The sequence below is a fragment of the Fomitopsis serialis genome (assembly GCF_022376445.1).
Source record: "Fomitopsis serialis strain Sig1Antser10 chromosome Unknown B0H18scaffold_87, whole genome shotgun sequence".
Lineage (NCBI taxonomy): Eukaryota > Fungi > Basidiomycota > Agaricomycetes > Polyporales > Fomitopsidaceae > Fomitopsis > Fomitopsis serialis.
In genome coordinates this window covers 79,483-102,063 of record NW_025955047.1, presented here as the reverse complement: position 1 = coordinate 102,063, position 22,581 = coordinate 79,483, and the positions used below count along the sequence as shown (strand labels likewise).

Here is a 22,581-nt window from a genome sequence, read left to right as displayed (position 1 = left end):
GCTCACAACCTCAAAGGTCGCGACAAGGCGATGGCGGCGCTGTAGCGTGAGTTGCTATCGACTGAACCGAGGGAAAGCGGTGCCAATGAGTTCCGCGCGCGCTCCTTGAGAGAGCAATTGCTCATGTGCGATTGGTAGCCTTGCTCGAGAAGTGTCGTGTCTTGTTTCAGCAGCTGGTGGACGTCACTCCCCAGGAACACGATGCGTGAGTCTGCCCCGCCGATCTTGAATTCGCTTGAAGCTCACAATCGTGGGATGAAGAATTCCGCAGTCGCTTCAGAGGTTCAACGGAGTACGCTGTGGCACGCCTCGATAGGTCTGCGAAGCCGATGTTCACTCGCGTCGAGTGGTTGTCAGGGACCTGTACATTACTGCTTGCGACTGCATCGTCTAACACATCTGCCTATTGATATGTAGAATACGATACAACATCGAAATGCGCGAAACAGAACAATGACCCAGACCCGGCGGCCCAAGCTTGCCCGACCCCGTTGGGAATCTCGCGTCTGACTGTAGGATCATACGCAGACACTGGCGGTTGCGTCGACGAGACCGTGCAACTCACACGACGAACTCGAACCAACGCAGGTACAGACCTCCGATTCAAGACTCGACGCGACGCGGATCCGCCCACTTCACGACCCCGAGCTCGGACCCCTCTCCTCCCGCGCATCACAGCACCCTCTGCCGCACATCCCTTCCGCTTCCACGACCTCCACCACGGGCCCCGCCTGCCCCGCCACGCAAGCCTGCACGGACACCGCATGAGTGGTCACCGACATCGCACGATTGGCCACTCACGTTTACGCGCCCTCTCCTCGCGTGCCCGCCGTTCCTCCTCCTCCAGACGCCGACACGCATCGTTCAGTTCTGCGTCGACGGCAACGTTCGCGGGTATCGGAGGGCGCGGATAATACGAGTCCGGGTGAGCATCGTGCTCGGAATGCAGACGCGCTCACTCGCACTCACCGGTGTTCTCCGCGGTGTGCTTGGCGTAGCAGGCCTTGTGTTGTGCGAGGAGGTCCTCGAGCTCGGCGACCTTCGGGTCGGTAGGCGCTGCGGGCGCGCGCTGGCCGTCGTCCCCGGCATGCGTCTCCTGTTCCGCCCGTGTGGCGGTTTCTGCAGCTACTGGCGCGCTGGTCTGAGGATCGGAACGTGGCTGATGTGGTACGTCGGACGGTTGGACGACGGGGCTTTGCGTGGCTGGGGTCCTACGTGGGGCGAGTTGGTGAGCAGGTGTTCAACTCGGATAGGACTCGGAACGGGATGGTGACGGTCTTTGGGGCAGCGCCATAGCGAGACAGAGCCCTGCCCGATGCCTGGTGCCAGACCGGGCGAAGGACACGGCCGCATACATGCATGCATGCGGGTGGAACCCGGCACGATCCAGCAGGGATGGCGGGCCACTGAATCGGTGGATGGATGAGCCGTTCGGTAGGCGTGAAGAACGAATTCGTACGGAGAAGCATGAGGATAAGACCACTCACGGCTGCGCGAGCTCGATCTTGGAACTGCCAATCGAACGCGCTGGGTCAGTGTTTCTCATGTTGGGAATAGCAGCACGGCACTCACATCTCGAGGAGTCTGAGCAGCTGAGCTGCACCCGGGTTGTTGAGAAACTCGACCTGCCCGGCGATCTGTGTAAGCAGTCCAGACTGGGGGACACGCTTCAGTGAGAGAAGGACTTCGAGAAAGCATAACGCACCTCCGAGTCGTCGTCCACGATGCCCGCCAACCACCTGCACTGGATCTTCCCCTCGGGCAGGCTCTGCAGCGTCGTGTCGTACATCCACTTTGAGGGGAGCTGGAGGTACAGAAGGTGGCGTTCGAGAAATTCAGGGTAGTACTCGCAGACGTCGTGCTCGCGGCTGCGCATGTAGGCGACCTTGCTGCCGTCGAGTCGGTAGGAGATGTGCACCGAGAGTGAGGGCGTCTTGGGCGGCATGCTGTGAATGGAGTGACGAGTGTAGGGGGTGAGGAGGCGGTCGAAGAAGATAGGCTGTGAGGCAGAGGAGGGAGACGGTGCGAAGGTACTTATAACGAGTGTCGCGGTGACTGTCAGCCTCCGCAGACCAGTCAACCACAGTCGCTGACTCGGAGGCGGTGGAACTTGAATGCCAGTTGTGTACCGAAGGGACATAGAAGGGATGCCAATGAGAATATTTATTAGCGCAACCAGTATACACAACGGCGAGATAACGAGGGCGTCATCCATCCCTGCACATGCAAGGGAAACCGTGGCGGCATGGGACGCTGCGACTCACCGACGCTGTCTGCCGTGTGCTTGGCACAGCAGGCTTTTATGCTGGGCGAGGAGGTGCTCAAGCTCAGCGACGTTGCGATCGACGAGGGAATTGCGGGGGCGCTCTGGCTGGTCCTGCTGGGGCTCACTGGGTGTTGGCTGTCTGAGTCTTTGGTACGACGCACTCCTTACCGCAGGTCGGTGACGAGGAGGCAGTGATGAATCTGTTCCAGCACATCGGGGTCTACCCCTAGTCATGTAACAAAGGAAAGCGTGCGATGAGAACAGAACTTGCGACCAGGTCGCGACACGAACTGACTGTGACGAGCTCACCATCATCAAACGTGCCGCGGCCGCGTCGCACGATAGCGTCGTGCATATGAAGGGGAACAGCTGGGCCCGCTGACGTCGGCGGAGTATCACAGCGCAAGTACGGGGACGATGCCGCGACCACTGACAACGACTCGGAGAATGGCCAGGTGGCGCTGTCAAAAAGTGAGACGGTGGTCCAGGCCCCGCATGACGCACATGGAACACGCGTCAACCCTGCGCGACAGGCGGGCGCGTGTGCCACATGGACCACTCGGGAAGATCCTGGGTCGTTCCCTCCTGCACACATAAGTACTCACTGTGCTATGGTTGCTGACGTCCGTCAGCCACGTCCCCCCACCCCGTCTTGCATTTCGTCCAGCAGGCTGGGCGTCACGTGGCGGTTTGCTTGGTGACTGGCAGGCAGCCGTTGTGCGATACGCAGAGGAGGGACTTCAGGGAGTTCGCGTCGCCGGCATGCAGCAGCAGGAACACGACCTGGTTCAAGTTCGCAGGAGGTCAACGGACGGCTGATGGCATCGCGGTGGCTATCTCCAGATGGGGCCGCGGATCTATCGAGAGGGAAAATCGATCTCCCGGCATTGCTCCCGAATTCAGCGTCCGTCACCGGTCGTCACCGCTCAGCGCCACAACCTCTGCTGTCTCAATGAACTTCCTCGTGTCCTGCGTCGTGTTGAGGGTTCAATCTCTCGGCGACGCGTGTCTGCCTGAGCAAGCGCAGCGTGGATGGAAGAAGGTCCTATCTGGCACCCTGAACAAGTCATCGCACTGCGCCGGTCCCCGGTCACCACGGATTGAGGAGTTGAACCAACTGCTCCTCGGTGTCGGTCGCTGTGCTGTGTGGTGCGGCCGGCCCTCTCACATGTCCTCACGTCGACGCGCTGGTATGCCCGAATCCGACGACACGGGTACTGCGCGCGCATGCATGCATGGCGCCTCACGGCCCTCGACGACACCAATGAGTCCCCATGCCCGTTCATTCGCTAGCATACTCTGTAGCTGACGACTTGCGTCGGAACCGTGCTGGCCCTCGTCGAGACCAACTCCGGCGCCGACACCTCACTGCCCCGCCTCACCCATCGAGTACCAGCCGGGCCCACATCGTGACGCGTCAAGCAAAGCTCTCCAGGCCGGATAACGCAGATCCATTATCACTACACGCCGCACCACGAACAACAACCAAACAACCCCAGCACACCCACGTTCGCACAAGAACATCGACCCAGGATCGGACCCTACCCCCGCCGCCCCCTGCCCAGCTTCACCTGGAACTCCTGCCACGACCGCCTACACTGCTCGGCGCGGCGGTCCTCAGGCTCTCCCGCGCGCAGCGGTCGACGCGCTTCTGGATCTGCGCGATCGCCTCGCGGAGGCCTACCGCACGCGAGTTAGATCAGCCTGATGTCGGAGAAGGGTCAAGGGGCGCTCACGAGCGTTGTCTGCGAGGGACTGCACGTCGGCGTCGTACGTCTTCAATATCTCGCGGCGCAGAGCCTCCATCTTGTCCTCGGCACCGCGCTGCAGGGCGAGCTCGACTTTCGGTTCGGCCTTGACCTTCATATCGGCGCCGTCCGGGGTAGTATTGAAGGACACGTTTAGCATGGCTCGGTCGTCCTGTGCCTCGGCCTTGACGATGATACCCGGAGCTGCCATGCCAGTCGCGACAGTCGTTCCACAGCCGCCAGAAATAAACCCAAACTCCGTCGGACGCGCAGCGGGGCCAGCCGAGGTACCAAGTCGCACAGACTGAGCAGACTTGCCAGGGGCAGGCGCGTTCTGATTCGCGACAGGAGCCAGAGGAGCCCTGCTAGCGGGAGCCATCGCGTGAGAACCCTGCCCGACGGCGGTTGTGGCGGCCGCCCCAGCGGAATTCTCGTCCCGCGGTTCATTATTGGGGTTCACGGGATGAGCGGTCCTGGCCTTCTTGGGCTGGGGCTCCTGGACCGGCTGCAGGGCCCGACGCCGCTTGCGCGACGCGGAGATGTGGTTTGGGACACCGGCGATGCGGTATCGCGGCAGGCTAGTGGTGGGTTCAGACGGGAGGTTGGAGTGGAGAAGGCGAGGCTGCTTACGGGTGCGTTGGGGCGTCGTGGATGCGCGAGCTGGGGCCCAAGCGTTAGTCGTACATCCGGTAGATCGAGGAAGGAGAGGTGTGTATGTAGAGGGTGGGATGCGGAGGATGGGGAGGAAGGTGATGGATGGAGGCGAAGGTGTTCTGGGCGTGACGGCGGAGCACTCACATGTCCTGCGACGCCAGGAGCACGGCGTCCTTGCGCACGGATTCGACCTTCCGCCGTACAGACTCAGCGTACAGAGCCTTACAAGCGTCCGGTTTAGTCATACGAGCGTGCCAGTGCGAGCGATGTGAAGCATACCCCGTCGGGCCCGCTCATCTTCCAGTAGCACATCACCTTCCCCTGCTCCCAGTCCAGCAGATACACTGTGTCCGGGCGCGGAAGCTGCAGGGACGCGACGTTGTCGTACACGAACACGCATTGGAAGTCGCCGGAGCGCTCCTTGTGGGTCTTGAGGTACGCGGCGTTCAGACCGACGTAGTCGAGGGTGATGGCGAAAGCGGACATCGCGGCGCAGCGGTAGAGCAGAGCAAGGAAAAGCAAGGGATACGTGTAAACGAACCTAAGCAAAGCGAGCCAATCGAAAGCGAGAATGAGAGCGAGGGACAAAGAGAGACAGCACCGGTCAGGCATCTTAGTATTGGGGGCCCGGGGCTGTCAGTGTCAGCCGCCCTCACGCCCTCGCCTGCGATTGCGACTCAACCCGGCCGTCAATGATGATACGGTCAGCCTCCCAGCTGTGAGTTGGCTGTATTAATGGTCTCGACTCACTTACTGTCAACACTGCTGCTATACCACCCTGCACACTAACGCTTCCTCGCCAGCCCTGCAACGTTCACAACGAGCCTCCTGGCCGTTGCTGTCGACGAGAGCGCGACACGGCGGTCACATCATCAAGCTGACAGTCCTTCGTACGGAAGACGCGGCGCAGTAACAGAAGAAATAGGAAGGACATATGAGTAGGGAAAGTCGTCCTCAGGTTCAGGAGGGACGGTCGATGGTGTGCACTGGTGGAGGGTCGCGCTTGAACGGATGGGCGACGATTGCCATGTCGATGATGGGAGGACTGCTAGCCCTGTAAGGCCTGTGAGACACTCCTGCGGCCTGCGTGAGGTGCTGCGCACTGAGTCGCGAGTGTTGTGGGTGTGTGTGGATGGCGGTGGGAAACAAGATCGATGCGGGCGCATAAACAGGATACCCGGCCGCCGAATCACGGCACAGTCATAGATTACGATCCTCCTGCACACCCTGGCTTTGCAGCTGTATCACAGCTCACCCTACTCCTCTCCCCGTTACCTTGTCCAACATAGGACGTATCCTGGACCTACATGGTCTCTCCGCCCTGCTGCGTGCGGCGCGCAGTTGCCCACACGTGACGAAGCGCCGGCTGTGCAGAACACAGCAACGCGCGTGGTGTCGACCGGCCTCCCCTACGTTGAGTGCATTCAGTCTCAGTGTGTGGAAGTGGAGTACCCAGTCCCGACCCGAGCCCGGCCTTGATTGCGCTCTTCCAGACATGTACAGCTGTTAGGGGGCAGGCAAGCATCGGATTACTTGCTACGCGGTGACGCGGTTCGTTTTTGCCATGGTTTCTTTCTTTTGAATTGGGGAGAACTTGAATGTATGTGAACGCGTTATCCGAAACGTCGGATGCATGCATTTTATCGCGTATACGACGCGATGGAACGGCGGCGAGTATCGACTCGGCGCGACGCAGGTGCTTGAGGGTCGGGGTGCAGACCGGAGAGCTCGGGAGGAAAACTCTGAGGTAAGCATTGGCTTTGTCTATCTACTTATACACGTACAGGTACTGATCTGATACGACGGCGTCGGACGGCGCACGTCGCACACGGTAGCCTCGAGGCTACCGTCTAAGGCGGGCGATGTACAGCCAGCGATAAGCGCCGGCGCGAGCATACGACGAGGACTGCATATCGGCCTCGAGTCTAAGGTGAGTTCTGTTAGTACAATTCTATCTACACGGATCTAACATTCCGACACATTTCACTAGAGTCTAGACAGTGGTTGGATAGACATGCGATTATGAGCGAGCCTTCGACTGTCTCGATCTGTCTCGAGGCATTGTTCAACAAGCGGGTGCGCAGGTCAATTCTCATCTTAGTACATACTAACGGTTCCGTCAGCAGGGATCTAGATGATGTCCGAGTTGGGGAACGAGGAACGAGCTCCAGTCACGATCACATGATCGCGCGTGACGGCGACCGTGCGTGGTTCGTCGTAGACTCGGATTTTCCCCTCATCTCCTCCTCATCCCCATCGCGGCGCATGCAGCTCCGACCTCTCTTCCGCTCTTTACGACCTCTCGCGATACCTCTACACGATGTCATCTGCAAGCATCGCCCTGCCTGACATCGCCATTATCCGTTGTGGCGGTCACTCCAACAGTGTGGTGAAGCGCTGGATTGACGCGACGAAGCACAAGTCGTGGGGCATGTACTCGTCCTACATGCGGCCCGACTTCGACAGACTGGGTGTCTCTCCTCCCGCATATACGGTACTTTTGGACTGGCGAACAGGAGACATCATGTGTTGCTGGGATGTCCAATTGGGGGTGAGCATTCCATCCCTCGCACTGGAACGTTGCTCGATTGCGAATGCTCACTGTGTCGGTCGCAGAAAGATACTGTCGACAAGGCGCGGGAGGACTTGGAGAGGGCCGTCTCTTCGCGCCGCTACATTGAGTGCCAAGTGTGAGTGCGATCCCTACGTGTCGACGGGTCACTGACTAGCGTGTACCGTCGTGACTCAGCGAGGCGATAATTGTCTGCACCCCGTAAGTCTCCCTCGACCTCTTGATACAAGCGTGATTGACGCACCGCCTCCCCACTCAGTAACAAGCCCATGGACGCACCACGGAACGACCCGTCACACAAGACCGCTGACCCACGGACCAGATCGCGCAAGAGGCAGCATTCTATGGCAGATCGCACTGCGCATCGCGGACGGAAGCGACAACGCAACACAGAGTCGCCGGCAAGCACGTCGACTGTCACCCATACCAACGCTACTCGCCGCTGTTCTCTCCCGCAACTTCATTACAGTCGACAGGCCTCTTCGTTAAGCAAGCAGGCTCAGTCTCTCGGTGGCTCTAGTTCTGCCACCCACTCTGTTCTACGTGATCGTCATAATGTCGATACCGTGGCAGGCTCGGAAATACAGGACCTCATTGGCGACTCTCAGGCTGTTGTCTCCGCTGATGCTAGGGTCTCGACTCAACCCGTTCATCCCGCAAGTTCTCGCTGCTCCTAGTGTCACCTCCGCGGCCCCCGAACCGACTGATGCGTCCGATTCTCTGGTTCTTCCTGTACCTGGCGGCTCGAGGACCGTGGATTTCCCCGCCGTACCCGCGTTCAAGGTTCCGGCTGCAGCTCATAGCAGTGACATGGCAAGAACCGAGGCCCTCTGACGATCGCAGGCCCTCAACGCGGAGCTGATATGGCGTGTCACCGACACTGACGCTCAGGTCAAGTCGCTCCTACCTGGAGCTCAGCGCGAGCAAGGTCGCCAGTGAGCAGTCGTCGACACTCACTTCCACGCCGGGGCCGAGCTAACTCGTGGGGTGGGTGTGATCGAAGGTTTGGCAGTGCAGCTCAAGTTCCGCGAGCAGGAGGTAGCGCGCATGAAGCAGGCTATCTTGCGTACGTCATCAGTTTCTGGCGCGCATCCAAGTTCATACTGATTCCGGTGCGCGCAGTGCGAAACGAGACGATCGGCCGCCTCGAGTGGTTATGAGGACCAGCGCGGTGTACATGGGTAAGTCATGAACACGCTCGAAAGCCCGGTCTGACGTCGAGCAGATCCGTCAAGGACGCGATGCGACCAAGTCGGAGAACTTGTGCCTACTCCCGCTGGTGCAGTTTCACCCGGTCGGCAGGCTTAGTCGGTGTTCCTCTCTGTGACAAGACGGAGCCCTTTTCTCATGAAGGCTCTACGTGGCTTGGCGATCTTGTGCTAGGACATCTATGAACCTCATGTTTCACGTCGTTCGTTTCGTGTACTGTGTCATTCGTTTTGTATCTTGTCCGTTATGCTGTACTACATCACTACTACCATGGATAGCCACGACAGGAGACATGCTAGCTGATATAACGGAGAGCGAGAGGCCACGCGCTCTATACGCTGCCCGTTTGTCTCTTGCGGAAGTAAACCTTAGCATTCGGATCAGGGATAACGGTGACCGATAACCACTTGTTCGGCGGGCGGGGCCCGTCGTCCTCAAACTTCATGTCGTAGTTGAGGACAAGATATGCGATGATCATCTTCAGTTCATTACCCACGAAGAAGCGACCAGGGCTGTGCTTCATATTGAGCGAGAATTCCTGAGAAGCATGGACGACGTACCAGGCATGCTTGCCATGCCCGAAGGGCACGTACTCCGGCGACGTGCTGACGAATTGGTGCTTGATGCGCTCGCTCTCCTCCGACGCGCTCATGTCGGAGAAGCGGAACGGTCTGAACACGCCAGCGTCCTCGTAGTTCTCGTCGTCGCAGTGCGTCGCGTCCGCGGCTGCACAAAGCAGTGTGCCCGCAGGTATCACGGTCCCGTCGGCCAGCCTGAGGTCTACGAGGGCCTTGCGCATGACAGACACTGTGAGACACCCATCCGAGTCAGCGACAGTCGTCGATTCGGATGTGGGACTGCTAATTGAAGCGTACCGCCGCTCGTGCCGTTGACGCGCTGGGACTCCCGCATGAAGCTGTCTAGTTTCCACATTTCACCGATGGCTTGTTTACCCCAGCCATGCTTGTTGACGGCCACCTCGATCTCTTTGCGGAGCGGCGGGATGAACTCGGGACAGGCAGCAATGTGATACAGGGCATGCGTCACGCTCTGTCAGAAACTTGAACATGAGCAGGTGTCCTGCGGAGGTGCCAGAGGCATACGCACGATAGCCGATGTGTGTATGGCGGTGAAGTTGCTCGACAGCAGCGCGGAGATGACGGTTTCGGGCCCGTGGCCGGCAGCTTTGGCTTCTTCCGTTAACCAGGTCAGCAGGTTTTTCTTTGGTCGGCGTTGACAGATCACTCAGTCAAGGATACGACCCCCCTGCGCAACGCACTTACAGGTCTGTCTTCCCATTTCTTTCCGTGATCCTCGAATTGCCGGAACGTTTCGTCGACTAGAGGTCCCACTAGCACGGCGATCTTCTTGAGAGTATTCTTAGACCAAGGCAGTAAACTGCCCACGATGCTGTCCAAACAGTTAGTCTAAACATTGGTGCTGTGTTGTGTAGAGTACGACCTACGGCTTGAATAGGATCGGCGTGAGGGCCATGATGAACCGACTTTTGCCGACATCTTTGGTGTAGTTCAAGACAATCTCTAGGAATTCTGGGTTCCGGCCTGGGGCAGTATAAGTATCGAGACATGAGGGTTATCGTGCCGTGTTATACTCACACATAGGAAGACCAACGAAGACCCGGTTGCTCGCCCGACAGACGACACGCGCCATGGCAGGGGATGCGACGACGCCAACCCAATCTGCACCGATTGCTGAGCATAGACTTCACAAATCGGGACCGAAGAAACGCACCATCTCCTGCGTCAGGAACTGCCTCTTGGACTGCGGACGCGATCTCATCTGCGACATCTGGCAGGAAGGCAGCCAAGTTGCGGGTGAAAGGTCCGCGGATGACCGGGATGTGTATCGGATTTCTAAGGATGTCCATTGCGATCGTGTACTTCGCCTGTAAGAGCTATACACGACACATTTTCAGCATACATATACGCATGACGGAGTGGACGATTGGAAGGCCTACATCCTCGGCAGCATCCAGAAAAGACATCTGGTCATCAGGCAATTTCCGGAGTTCTTCGTTCATGGCGGCACCGCTGACCACTACAAGCCAGCGATCCATTAGCGGCACTCTGAACACAGAGCCTCTGTACTACATCACGAAAGGCCTCAGATCGAAGCGAACAACACATTCGAAGCAGCGTTTGGCTTACCTTGGTGTAGCCTTCCTGCAGCATCTCACGCGCATGAACGGAGAACTTCAACGCGTCCCAATAGGATAGGATGGGTGCGGAAAGCCCCACAGCTGGTATGCGGCGGAGCTATGAACCAGGTGAGTGAAGTAGCAGCGGATGACATACTGAGACCAACCGGATCTATTCTCCTCCGCGCAAGAAGGAGTAGCAGAGCGGCGAGAATCAACGCGCAGACGATCTCTTGTGCATACATGGTGGTGTCGTCGTCGATCTGATTCAAGATGGGCGGATGAGCGAGGAATACCGCCCTGGCGTCCGTTCATAGGGTGCGTCCTCAGGCTTAAATCCACAATGAGCCCATGATATACCGGCATATTGATTGCGCTCACACGCGGAGGTAGGTCATGCGCAATTGGCAAGCCGTCTTCAAGCTGCTGCTACTGGGCCATGATGCTTGATCGCCGGGTCCCGACTAGGTTCAACTGTCAAGCGACAGTGAGCTTCATTGGCAATGACAAGTATCATGGCAGAGCACCTTACATACAAACAGGCGTCTACCAGCACGGACTCAACCGTGCCAGGCCGTGCTGCATCATGCCATACCTGGGGACCATGTATTTCCATCAGCGAGAGTCTCTCTATCTGCGCTCCAATGGAAACCCGGGAAGACCTGCCAGACGCAAGCACAGTACTCGCGCCTTATCGGAGTTGGTTCCCGTAAGTCTAGAGGCTTGGCCTGGATCTGGCCCGTCCTCGACGCCACTCTTCGTACGAGGACCATCCGAGGAACACCAAGACCGACTCGGAGTTGGACGTGCCTCCGCTATGTGGTAGGTAGTAGTCTGGGATTAGCCGTCATGATCTGAACTCCTGGAATCTACATACGCGCCTTTGTTTAACCTTGATAGCATGTCCACGTTCAAACGTCCAGCGTACTAACAACGAGCCTTTGTCGCCACAAGCGCAGCACCGACGGAACCGCCAGACCCAGGCCCCGTGCTCTGCCGTCATCAGTGCTACGATCTCCGTCGAGGGTCATGATGACACTCACGAGGCAACGAACCGTAAGTGGCGATTTCAAAAAGTACAGTTTGAAGCGCTTACGGCCTTGAGCTTGATGCCTCAGTGGCGCTCGAAACTCCGAAGCGCGACACACTGTGCAATCCCCTGTCAGTAACGTCCGTACTGATTGAACTGCTAGGGCTCGACGTCAGCCTCGCGTCATAGCGTAGCGTACCACAGGGAAATGGAGGGCGTGCGGCATCGCAGAGACGAACAGATGAGCTCGCCATCCATTGCACGTGCCGCGGCGTCAGACGACAGCGTCGCGTATTTGCGTATCTCGAAATCAGTTGTGGTCGAGGACGGTTGACGAGAACGTCCGGCTGAACACTGGTTCTCCTTCCCCCTGCGCTGGGATTCCATTCGTAGGGAGGCTTCCTTACGGAAATCAATTTGTCTGATTTCTTCCTTGGGTCGAATTGAAGTACCAGAGAACGTACTGTTGTGACGGCGCTTCGGCGGAGTGTCCTCCCTAGGCGTTGGTGAGCACGACCGCTTGAGGGCTGACGCCGTCGCCGACCCAGAACCGGGATCCACGTCAGTGGCCTTAGAATCACACGAGCAGACGAGCCGAAGAGAGGTTTTGTATCGATCCGGAGGACGCGTGAAGTTCTTGGGCGGCCAGGACGACGGAAGCCTCCTGACTCTGAGCTACAAGACAGCTTCGTATACCCCCTCCAGACATTTTGCACGGAACTCGACATCGTGTTGTAGCTCGGAGCTTTGTAGAAGTAGGAATCGAACAGGCTGTTTGAGTCATACTTTTACAAAGCTACAAAGACCGTACACGCCAGCCTGTACTCAGCTGTAGCTTCGGAAGGTTGAGTGTCCACGGTATCAGCCATAGTTGAGAAAAAGATTTTAGCGAGTGCGGTAGCGTAAAATCGAGGATGTAGGTGACCAAGGTACTGGTGTGCGGTGCGATGGTTGTGGTTCGGATTGAAGAGCAGTCGCGCACGATTGCCAACCCGCCGGGTCACCTGACCATGACGCGGTATGCGTTCTCCATCCGAGTCTTCGCTGCTGACGGGGCTCGGCCGAAAGTGACAATACTGAATCCAACAACAAGTCAAAGTAGAAGAGACGAACGTCGCTCTCGGCCAAGAACTCCTCTCCAGACATGTCGCTCATTAACCGCTTCAACACCTCTCCTTGCCCGACGCGTCCTCGTCTGTTCCGCCCATCCCCTCAGAGCGGAGCCTTGCGACGAGTGCGACACCCGTCGCAGACTCGCAGTCTAATGCGCGAGATGTGGGACGTCAGGCGACATATCGCACAGGAGATCGCTCTACAGACGCAGCTCAAGCAACTAGGAGCGCGTCCCGCGCCTGGGAAACTCCCTGCAAAACCAGTTGTGGAAGACGAGTTCTCCAGTGAGCGGGTTTCTCCGTCTCGGTGTAATCCTGTCATTTCGCTCACCTGGGCTTCACAGAGCTCCGCGTGCAGCTGAGAGCAGAGTACGAGGCGTGCAAGGCGGCAGGCCGCAGAGTGCGCGCTCCGGGACGGGCGGCGGCGGACGTGGCGGACGTGCGTCGAGAATGAAAAGCGCCATTTGTCGTACCCGCGCTCGTGGGAGCGTTTTTGCAGATGTCGCGCCTAACTGGAGAGGTGATTGTTGGTACCAGGAGCAGTGGGAGACGTGGCTCCCGGGAGTAAAGAGTCAGAATCGGGAGGCTCCCAGCGTCCTATTCATCTGTATGTATATGTACGTATCTGCGTATTTTGGGATCAGTTGCGTTCATCGTCACGGAGAGCAATTGACTGAAGTCGCGCAACTCACTCGATACTAGTCAAACCAGTTGAGCGGTTCAAACCAGACTCTGCGCCGAAGGCTTGAAGTAGCGCGTTGCAAGAGATGATTGCAGCGTCTCCATGATGGCGAGGAGGTACCTGAGCTAACATCGATGACGCGTTTTGGCCAGTTCAATTCATCGCCAGTGCAGATCTAGCTAGATGCTCCGCTCTGGGCTACAATCGCCAACAATATACAAGACAGAAACACTTGAAAGAGACACAACAACATTGTCCAAGGGAATGAAGGATAGTATGTGATCTTCGATACACCACTGGCATGCCTTCCCAGTTCACCGAGACTGTTAGTCGTCCAGAGAGCTGTCGATCAGAATGGGAATTATCAGAGCTACGAACAGGTCCCAAGTTAGTACCATCCATGTCCAATCAGTCTTTCGTTCAACGAAAGACTAAGCCAGCGACAGTGAGACTCGACGTACCGTGCCTCTCCGGGGCAACCTTCTTGAACTCGCCCGCAAGGTAGCCGAAGCAACGGGCGCTGTCTAGCGACCGCGACGCACACCAGAGTCAGCGTCACGACGAATGTTGTGGCATACTGTACTCACATTCCTCCTCAGCGCGCAATATATCGATCTGCCACTCAGCCTCTACCCGCCCAGCTCTAAGACTCTGCCACTGAAAAATTAAACGGGGACGCACCGATCAACCGCATGGTCAGCGTTCGACTGTCGCTCCTGCGCTGCGCTCCCTCTTCCTCGAGATCTTTGATGACGGCCTCACGCGCTGCCAGCATATCATTGATCTTCTTGTTCTCGATTTCCGATTCCGCGAGTTTCAGTCGGAGATCTTCAATCTCAAGGTGGGCGTATGAACGAACGGAGGCCAGATCATGAGAGGTAGCAGTCGCCGAGGACACAGAACCAGAGATAGCATCATTGATTCCCAAGGAGGCGAGACCTTGATTCCCGGCAGAGTAAGATTGCGTTTCCTTCTCGGCTACGTTGGGCGAGGCAAGAAGTTGATGTTCGACAGGATGACGCAGCTGAGCATTGTGGTTGAGCTGGAATCGGACGGGAGTATCACCAGCCATAGCCTGAGGACCAAGATCGTCACGGATTGTCGCGTCAAGCCCGAGCACAGGGGAAAAGTTGCTCTCAGAGTTTGGGTCGAAAAGTGGCATGTTGGGCGAGTTGACTAGATTAATAGGTGCTGTTTCTTCGGCTGCCGCAGGTTCTTCGGCTGCCGCAGGTTCTTCGGCTGCCGCAGGTTCTTCGTCACCAGCGAGGGCAATAGTCAATGCGTGTTGCGACCGCGACCGTCCGTCAATCATAGGTGAGGCGGGTTGCTGAGAGAATAGAGCATTCACTTCCCGCGCAAGTCCAAGTTCCGGTGACACGCTGCACGGCCATGAGCGTGACGCGGGGCCAGAGGAGTTTGCGAGGGACTTACGATGAGATTTCCGTGATGGACAACACAACGGTGCGTCTGGACGTCGTTATGTCAGTCGTTATGTCAGATAGACGGTGGTTGACGCTTGAAGATACGTACATATCATGCTTTTCGTAGAGATTCCAGCTTCCGTGCGCTGTGAACCTGGCCCACGCAGCCTTCGCTTCCTTGATATTCGACTCCATTGAGCACATTATGTATTTTGCTCGGAGTGCACTGAACTTACCTGCTCATTCTGTGACTTCCCGTCCCACACACATGCCACCTCCGTTACGTCTGGATTGGGATAGCGGACGTCCACGGTATTTGGCTTTGGTATGCCCTGAGCTTTAAGTAAGTCACGAGTCTCCTGTTCGTAAATGCGATCTGCTTCGGGGATGGGGTCGTAGTACAACGTAGCGACTATCCTCAGATGTGGCTGAGGATGTGCTGATGGAAAAGTGAAAGGCATGGCGAGAAGGTAGAGAGGAACAGCGTGCCAGGACGCAGAGAGATGGTGGTTCGAAGCGGAGAGCGCTGTCACAGTCCCTCGAATGGTTGAACAACCCCGCCACAAGTCACGTGAACATGCACGATCGCTGCTTGGCACACGGCGCAAGCAACGACGTACGTACACCCAGTAGAACCCCGCTATCCTCTACAAGCACCCCTTTACGTTACGTCGCCATTATTCGTTACGGCCTTTCCTCCAGCGGCTTGGTGAAACGCTGGATCAGCGCGACGGAGCACAACTCAGGGCATTACTGAACCTCTGACAGCGGTGCCCTACGCGCTACACATACATTCGCGTATTCTGGAGACCATGTTAGCATCGCGTCTGCACACGTCACGCGGCATCGAAACAAGGGAACACTCTACCAATGGGCCGTCATCGACGACGAGTCTCGCCAGTGTGGTCAATTATCGCCGTTCCCAAATCAATTTGGGTTCCATTCAGCTCTACGCCAATCACCAAGGGCCGAAGACACACCGAGTACAGATCCACGGGATAAAGTCACAAATATTGTCCAAGATAACGAGCGAAAGTATGGTATGTGCATCCTAACACACCGGACGTCCCCAGCCAGCCTGTACGATGTTGCTTCTCCGGCGGGTCCACGACGTCTGTCACAGACAAGATTAGTTCGCGGGAATATCAGGAACATTAGGGGCATGTTCAGCGCTGCAGATAGGTTTTAGGTCAGTACCACTGCCACTTCCCTTCGACGGGAGACGGCAGAGCTAGCGACTCGGACTCACCATGACGTTTAGAATCGACCTTCCTAAACTCGTCGGCCAGCATACAGAAGCACCGATCCGCGATGACGACGCGGGCCAGAGTCAGCGTCACGACGAAAGTTCATAATATACGCTCATATTCCTCCTCAGCACCCAACACGTCGGTCTCCCAATCATACTCTGCCCATCCACCTCTGAGGTCCCGCCCCTAGATTTCGCGAAGAAGAGAATACGGACGCACCGATCAGCCGCATACGCAGCGTGCGGTTGTTCGCCCTCCTACTCCAGAACTCTGATGATGGCCTCGCACGCGGTCAGACCGCCCTCCAGCCCTTGGTGCCATTCCCTTTCGACTGCGCCCTGCCGGGCGATCTGATGTCCTGCAGGCGAAACTTGCGTGTTCGTTTTCACGAGAATCCGACTAGGAGCACCACCATCCGTAGTCCGAGAACCAAGATCATCTCGAACCAGAGCATCGGCTGTGGACACGGAAGAAGATCCTCGGGAAGAGGGGCGCCAGTGGTTCTTCTTTGGCGGCTGTAGGTTCCTTCTCGCTGTCGTGGGTATTAAATTCCGAGCACGTTTCCTCATCGGATGTCCATCGACTGTAGGTGAGGCAGCTCGCTTTGCATCCACTAGCTCTGGATACCGCTGAACGGCCATGAGCATGCCGCAACACTGGACGAGGACGGGAATCACTTACGGGGAAGAATCAGCGATGCAAAGTACCAGCGCTCCTGTGCGTCGTCATGTCCGTTAGACATTGGTATTTGCGCGTATGAGCATGTACATGTGATGCGTTTTTTGGAGAACAAGCCCCCGTCCGCTATAAGCCTAGACAACGCAGCCTTCATTTCCTTACCATAACAGTGACCGTTCAAGGCCTGCCCCTTCTCATCCCAGGGGACCGTGCACCGGTCCCGAAAGTATTCAAGAACGGCGATTGTCTGCCACAAGTCTTTCGGAAGTAGATTGTTGATGCGAGTTGTTGACAAGTTGGCGCATGAGAAATTCCCGGAGCCAGATGAGAAATCGCGCTCGGATCTACATCAAGATCGCATCTTTACCAACCTCCTATCCGCGCCACTGACAGCAAAACCTGTACGTTTCAGTGAGCAACGTTCAGCCTTGCATGAAGTTGCATCGCACATTGCCGGGTTCGGCTCTGAGTCTGAGTGTACGACCTTCAGATACGACTAAGTTACGGTGATCGCGCCAGGCACACGTGACCCCGTGCGGGATACCCTGAAATCAATAGTGAATGGGATGAGCCGCGCGTGAGGCTAGTATCGACAATTCGGGTCTTGCACCGTTCTTGTTCTCTGTTCACACACAGTGTCCGATCGCCGGATCGGGTAGCACCGAGAACTTTAGTAGTGTAGCTCCTTTGACCACTTCCTTTCGCACCATTTATTCTCTATGCTTGGTTGGCAACCAGGCGAACGGCGCCCCGAGCACCCCGAAAGGATCCCGGCAGGGTCCAGTTTTTGCTCCTTTAGAAGACGTTGATGTTGTCCGGGGACTGGACGAGTATAAAGTGTGAGGAACGGTAGTCAGACTGTCCAAATCCATCATAGGTTGCTGGCCCGGGGGCAGACACTGGAAGTAACGTCACGCGTGTAACTGTAGTCAATCCGAGGACCTCAAGGACACATCTACACATTGACGAAACTACATTGACGAGAAGATACATCGTGGGAGTCGCAGATCCAGCTGCGCAACCGCTAATACCCACTGGCAATTACGCGCACTGACAAATACATGACGCCAGACGCGTCGTCCGGGAAATGACAGAAGGAATAGAATGGGTTGCTTCTCCCTGCCATGGGCAGGTCGTCATTTCTTCACAAGGCTCTGCGGACTAGATCGAGACGATTCAGATCGAACAACAATTCAGCATCACATTCGCTCGGGGACACAACAATCACACTGACCGTATCCCTTAGGAACCAACTCCGCCAACTCCTTCTCGAGCGCGGCCTCACGGTCAATGTAGACTTGACACGACGGGAGTCAACACGCTGACAAGCACCACAAGATCACGGCACGACAAGCGGGTACTCACATTTCTCCTCGGCGTGGAGCGAGTCAATCTCCTTGGCAAGCTCTGCTCAACGTCGGAGTAAATCATTTGAGGAATGCTAGGCAGACTTACTGAGGTGTCGCACACGCTGTGCCAGGTCGGCTGCCTCCTGCTGCTTGCGAGCCTCCTCCATATGTCGGATCGTCGCTTCGGCTTGTACGAGCTCGACCACATGCCTGGAGAGAACGAGCATGCGTCCTGTTGCGCAGAAGCTCACGTGTCGGGTGCCGCGTTCATTCGCGGGTCGCCCAGTGGGATCCAAACCTGCCTGCATGCCAGTGCGGGAGGGACCAGCATCAGATGTTACGGAGCTACAGACCTCGACGTTGCCTGAACGGGCCGGTACGGTGCCAGCGAGAGACTCTTGAGCTTCCAGAAGTAGGGCTGCACTTTCATCGTATAGCGTAGACCCACAGAGGTTCCCCAGCAGAGCATCAGTGTCTTCCACAGGCTCGGTCGTAGTTTGACGGACAGCGGCAAGCGTAGGCCATACAGAAATACCAGCATTGACTAGCGGCCCTTCCTGTGGCACTCCAGCGAATTTGACACTGCGGGTCGCACGACATGCGCCGGTGCTGGTCGAAGCCCGTTGACGAGAATGTCCGTCTGGGAATCGGTTCTCTTTCCCCTTGCGCTGTTGCTTGATTCGGCAGAGATCTTCCTTACGGAAATCGATGTATCTGACTTCTTCCTTGTGCCGAATCGGAGAACCACAGAACGTATTACTGCGACGACGTTTCGGCGGAGACCCTCTGAGCGCTGATGAACACGACCGCTTGGGGGCTAATGCCGCCGCCGACCGAGAATCCGGATCCAAGTCAGTGGCCTTAGGATCGCACACAGCAGACGAGCCAAAGAGAGGTTTTGTATCTTCATCATCAGAATGTTCGGAGGACGCGTGAAGTTTTCGGGCGGCCAGGACGACTGAAGCCTCCTGAACTGCGGGCTCCCTCTTCGCTGTGGGTGAACCGCTGTGACGGCGCTCGAGTTGAACCTGCTCGTCGAGCACCAGCCGAGACGACGGCTTGAGGGTGACCGCCGATTCTGTAGGAGGCAAGGGAGGGACACTGCCAAAATGATCGTGAGCGCCCAATGATCGGGGAGCCCAGACCGTCACTCACACTACTGGAGCGAGCTGCATAGGTTCGAACTGGACGAATGGTCTGAGCCAGGTCGCTTCAGTGAGGAACCCTAGGCGGAGGGAAGTGTGCACATACACATGGTAGGCTGTACGGATGCCCGACACCCACGAAGAAGACTCAAAGATGTCTACACTTCTTTGAAGAGCCTTACCGCGTAATGAGTGTTAAGCCCCACTGCAAGTCGTACCACTCACTTCGGCATGGCTCTCCGGCCCTTTCCACTCACAGCGGAGCTCTGCTACAGTCCGGTTGAGCGTCTTGAGCGTGATAATCCGGGGATTAGGCATCCTGCACGCCGTGAGAAAGGTATTTGCATACCCCCTCCAGACACTTCGCACGGAATTCGACGTTGCGTCGTAGCTCGGAGTGTTGTATAGGTAGGCATGGAACAGAATCCTACACGCCAGCCTGTACTCTGTCGCTTCGGAAGGCTGAGGGCCCACGGTATCAGCCATGGTTGAAACAAGGATAAAAGCGAGTGCGGTAGTCTGAAGTCGTGGATGGTGAACAAGGTACTTGTGTGCGGTGCGATGGTTGTGGTTCGGATTCCAGAGCAGTCGCGCACCAACCCGCGTCACCTCGCCGCCGGGTCACGTGACCATGACGCGGTCTGCGTTCTGAATCTCCTCCTCGCTGCTGGCGGGACTCGGCTGGAAGTGACAATATTACTGGATCCAACGACAAGCCAACATGAACTACGGGAGACAACTTGAAGTTCCTGCACCATTCCAGCCATCTCTGACATGCCCACTTTTGCACCTTCTATTAATACAGCACAACTTCAGTGAGCAGACCGACTCTGCAGGCTCTGGAACGCTGGAATCGAACGCGGTTCATCCTTATTCGCGCTGTGCGCAGGAAATGATATTGCCTACAGGAAATCGTGTGTGCATGAACATGGTTTATCCCAGAGGAGTCAGACACATAGGTATACATACAGATAAATGGGACTCATACGCGATTGGCCGCACCGCCCGTGCCTACCTACACACCCGAGCATTGTGTGTTCCTTCTGCTCCCGACACCAATCACCTCCTCGGTGATGCGCGACATTTGCAAGAACGCGTCCACGAGCGCGGGTACGACGAATGGCGTCTTACAATCCCGGCGTACGTCTGCCACTACTGCTTCTGCTAGCTCGCGCCGCCGCTGCTCCTCCCGGAGCGAGGACTCCGCCGTCTTGCGGGCTGCGTACTCTGATCTTAGCTGGGCGCGGAGCTCTGTAGAGCGGCTGTGAGCAGGAGAAACAAGCCAAGGCCTGTACGAAGGAACGTTGCTTACTCGTGATTTCGTCTTCCACGAAGGGCGGCACTGGAGGCTCTGGCGCGGGGCGCGCTCCTAATCGCTTGAGCTGCGTTTGCAGCGCGATTTCCCGGGCGGATAGGGCGGCGATCTCTCGCCGAACGTCCCACACCTCCCGTGTCAGGCTGCTCACGCTGCCATCGGATTTTGTTGGTGGTGCACTCGTCGTAGCACTCGGCGTCGTGAGGCTGGACGGAACGGATGTGGACGCACCGGTTTCACGAGCGATACTTTTGGTGAGAGGTGAGTGGGGTTGGCCAAGAGAGATATTCGTCTCTTCTACTTTGACTCTCACGTCCGGCGCTGCATGACTGTATGCGCTCCCTGAGTGAGACTGCGGGGTACCGGTATTGCACGGAGGCGTGTGCCGATGCGGTTGTGCCACCGAGGCCTTCGAAGCATCTGAGGTAGCGGTGGGTTGCCTCTCTTCCTGCTTCATCGAGCGTGTCCCATCAGAAATCGTGTTTGGCGAGCTGAAGGCCTTTTCTGGGTTCGCCTCTGGGTCCCTCGGCTTTCTCAGTAGTGGTCTCTCAACTTTTGGGTATTCTAAAAGTGTGTGCAACAACGTCAATAACTGCTTTCGGCGCTGCGAGGCATGATACTGTGAGCTACTCACCCGATCGTGAAGAGATCGCGCCGCAGGGACGGGCCATCGGCGAAGCACCCATTCTCGCCAGAGTTATCGACTTCGGAGCGCTTGGCACTTTTCCAAATGCGTACAGATGCGTGGAATGACTACGTGATGGCCCTGGTCGAGGAATGTATCCTGTCGGGTGTTTCACGCCTGGCGCAGTTACCCACGAAGCTGTACTAGTGTTGCCGCTGAAACAAGATGACGATGAGGTTTACTATTGCAATGGAACAATGCTGAGCTTACTCCATCGACAATCCTACCATGGATCTGCGAAGGGCGTCAACATTCGATTCTTGTCTCATGAATAATCGAGTCCACTTACATGGAACGGGCGAGCAGGCCTTGCCTATCGATCGCTCCAAAGGCAGCAGATAAATACTTCTGCAAGTACTGAAAGGCACGGAATACGTGATTAGCACATTTTCGCAGCGACTGATAATCACGACGGAACACACGCTGCCTTCATCGAGTGTCCAGCTACATTTGATTATCCCAGATTGCCAGGTGCACGCAGACTCTTGAGGCAAAGGTAGCCCGAGAAACGTGAGATCACCGTTCACAAACTCGTCCAAACTCGGCGTCGCGTGATCCCGATATTCTCTTATTCGTTGTGTCTTCTCGCCCTTGTAATGCAGATATATAGTAAGCAGCATGACGCCTTGAGTTTGTCAACGTCCTGAGTTTTTTCAGAGGTGAGGTTGTGCACATAATTTGCATGAAAATCAGATCCGAAGTGTTCTTACCTGGTAGATACGCCAATTGTACGCCAAGTCGCATATGGAAGTACTGCGATCGTAGGCGTAGGTAGTAACTGCGATCGCAAGTACGGCGAGACTACGCGGTATAAGGGCTTGTTGCGTGTTGTATTTTGTAAAGGTGGCCTCTGTTCGCCTGAGCTGAACAGTGTGAGATAAAGGATCGTGAGAGTCGCGAGGAAGCTCACTTCCTAGGAAGTTCATGGCCACACACAACGTGGACACAACGCGTATCGAAGATCACGCGTAACCGTCGTAACCACGTGAATGTGACACTCGCTTTGCATGAACAGTCAATGTGACTTTCACTTGAACAGCAATACTCACTCACTTGTGAAAGAGCATCGTAGTGCCCACTTGTCAAGTAACTTGGCTAGCCTGATTCAACTCATCGTATGAGGGAATGAAGGAGGCAAGAAGCTGCTGGATGGTCACGGTCACGTGGTCATATCCCGTTGAACGTGCTGAACGGATGCGACCGCGCCGTGTCTTCAAGGCTGCGTTGCATCGGAGAGTCCAAAGGCAATGGGCTCGAGTTGTTGAAAATGGAACCGGTGTGCGTACCCAGGATGATAGGATTGAAGG

General features: G+C 56.6%; 7 protein-coding genes across 7 annotated transcripts; 1 reads left to right on the top strand and 6 right to left on the bottom strand.

Annotated features, from left to right (window-relative positions):
* Positions 1–1,148: 1,148 nt before the first annotated feature.
* On the bottom strand, positions 1,149–2,147 carry B0H18DRAFT_1106899 (uncharacterized protein). Its single transcript, XM_048032697.1, has 4 exons — positions 1,706–2,147; positions 1,573–1,637; positions 1,460–1,511; positions 1,149–1,406 (listed from the first exon to the last, which is right to left on the bottom strand). The coding sequence occupies exons 1-3, from the start codon at positions 2,138–2,140 to the stop codon at positions 1,484–1,486; spliced, it is 528 nt and encodes a 175-aa protein (XP_047889033.1). The 5' UTR covers positions 2,141–2,147; the 3' UTR covers positions 1,149–1,406; positions 1,460–1,483.
* Positions 2,148–3,692: 1,545 nt separating this feature from the next.
* B0H18DRAFT_665475 (uncharacterized protein) lies at positions 3,693–5,491 on the bottom strand. The gene is made up of 5 exons (XM_048039036.1): positions 5,419–5,491; positions 5,210–5,344; positions 4,645–4,674; positions 4,003–4,592; positions 3,693–3,946 (listed from the first exon to the last, which is right to left on the bottom strand). The coding sequence occupies exons 2-5, from the start codon at positions 5,278–5,280 to the stop codon at positions 3,834–3,836; spliced, it is 804 nt and encodes a 267-aa protein (XP_047889032.1). The 5' UTR covers positions 5,281–5,344; positions 5,419–5,491; the 3' UTR covers positions 3,693–3,833.
* A 1,497-nt stretch (positions 5,492–6,988) lies between these two features.
* B0H18DRAFT_1122966 (uncharacterized protein) lies at positions 6,989–8,179 on the top strand (the record flags this gene model as incomplete). Its single annotated transcript, XM_048034612.1, has 4 exons — positions 6,989–7,219; positions 7,285–7,358; positions 7,849–8,023; positions 8,084–8,179. 4 exons carry the CDS (start codon positions 6,989–6,991, stop codon positions 8,177–8,179), a joined length of 576 nt encoding a protein of 191 aa, XP_047889031.1.
* Positions 8,180–8,780: 601 nt separating this feature from the next.
* B0H18DRAFT_1122965 (cytochrome P450) lies at positions 8,781–10,852 on the bottom strand (the record flags this gene model as incomplete). Its single annotated transcript, XM_048034611.1, has 10 exons — positions 8,781–9,256; positions 9,325–9,499; positions 9,557–9,670; positions 9,733–9,859; positions 9,915–10,011; positions 10,066–10,149; positions 10,202–10,364; positions 10,428–10,556; positions 10,618–10,725; positions 10,775–10,852. 10 exons carry the CDS (start codon positions 10,850–10,852, stop codon positions 8,781–8,783), a joined length of 1,551 nt encoding a protein of 516 aa, XP_047889030.1.
* Positions 10,853–13,733: 2,881 nt separating this feature from the next.
* On the bottom strand, positions 13,734–14,687 carry B0H18DRAFT_1030679 (uncharacterized protein). The gene is made up of 3 exons (XM_048030043.1): positions 14,113–14,687; positions 14,019–14,060; positions 13,734–13,955 (listed from the first exon to the last, which is right to left on the bottom strand). Exons 1-3 carry the CDS (start codon positions 14,591–14,593, stop codon positions 13,852–13,854), a joined length of 627 nt encoding a protein of 208 aa, XP_047889029.1. The 5' UTR covers positions 14,594–14,687; the 3' UTR covers positions 13,734–13,851.
* Positions 14,688–17,660: 2,973 nt separating this feature from the next.
* Positions 17,661–19,842, bottom strand: B0H18DRAFT_665355 (uncharacterized protein). Its single transcript, XM_048039035.1, has 7 exons — positions 19,500–19,842; positions 19,381–19,451; positions 19,285–19,326; positions 18,236–19,230; positions 18,146–18,187; positions 18,015–18,077; positions 17,661–17,941 (listed from the first exon to the last, which is right to left on the bottom strand). Exons 1-7 carry the CDS (start codon positions 19,758–19,760, stop codon positions 17,925–17,927), a joined length of 1,491 nt encoding a protein of 496 aa, XP_047889028.1. The 5' UTR covers positions 19,761–19,842; the 3' UTR covers positions 17,661–17,924.
* A 348-nt stretch (positions 19,843–20,190) lies between these two features.
* B0H18DRAFT_1198522 (uncharacterized protein) lies at positions 20,191–22,341 on the bottom strand (the record flags this gene model as incomplete). Its single annotated transcript, XM_048036101.1, has 8 exons — positions 20,191–20,525; positions 20,587–21,153; positions 21,224–21,429; positions 21,485–21,508; positions 21,564–21,631; positions 21,697–21,864; positions 21,985–22,132; positions 22,328–22,341. 8 exons carry the CDS (start codon positions 22,339–22,341, stop codon positions 20,290–20,292), a joined length of 1,431 nt encoding a protein of 476 aa, XP_047889027.1. The 3' UTR covers positions 20,191–20,289.
* Between the last annotated feature and the right edge of the window lie 240 nt (positions 22,342–22,581).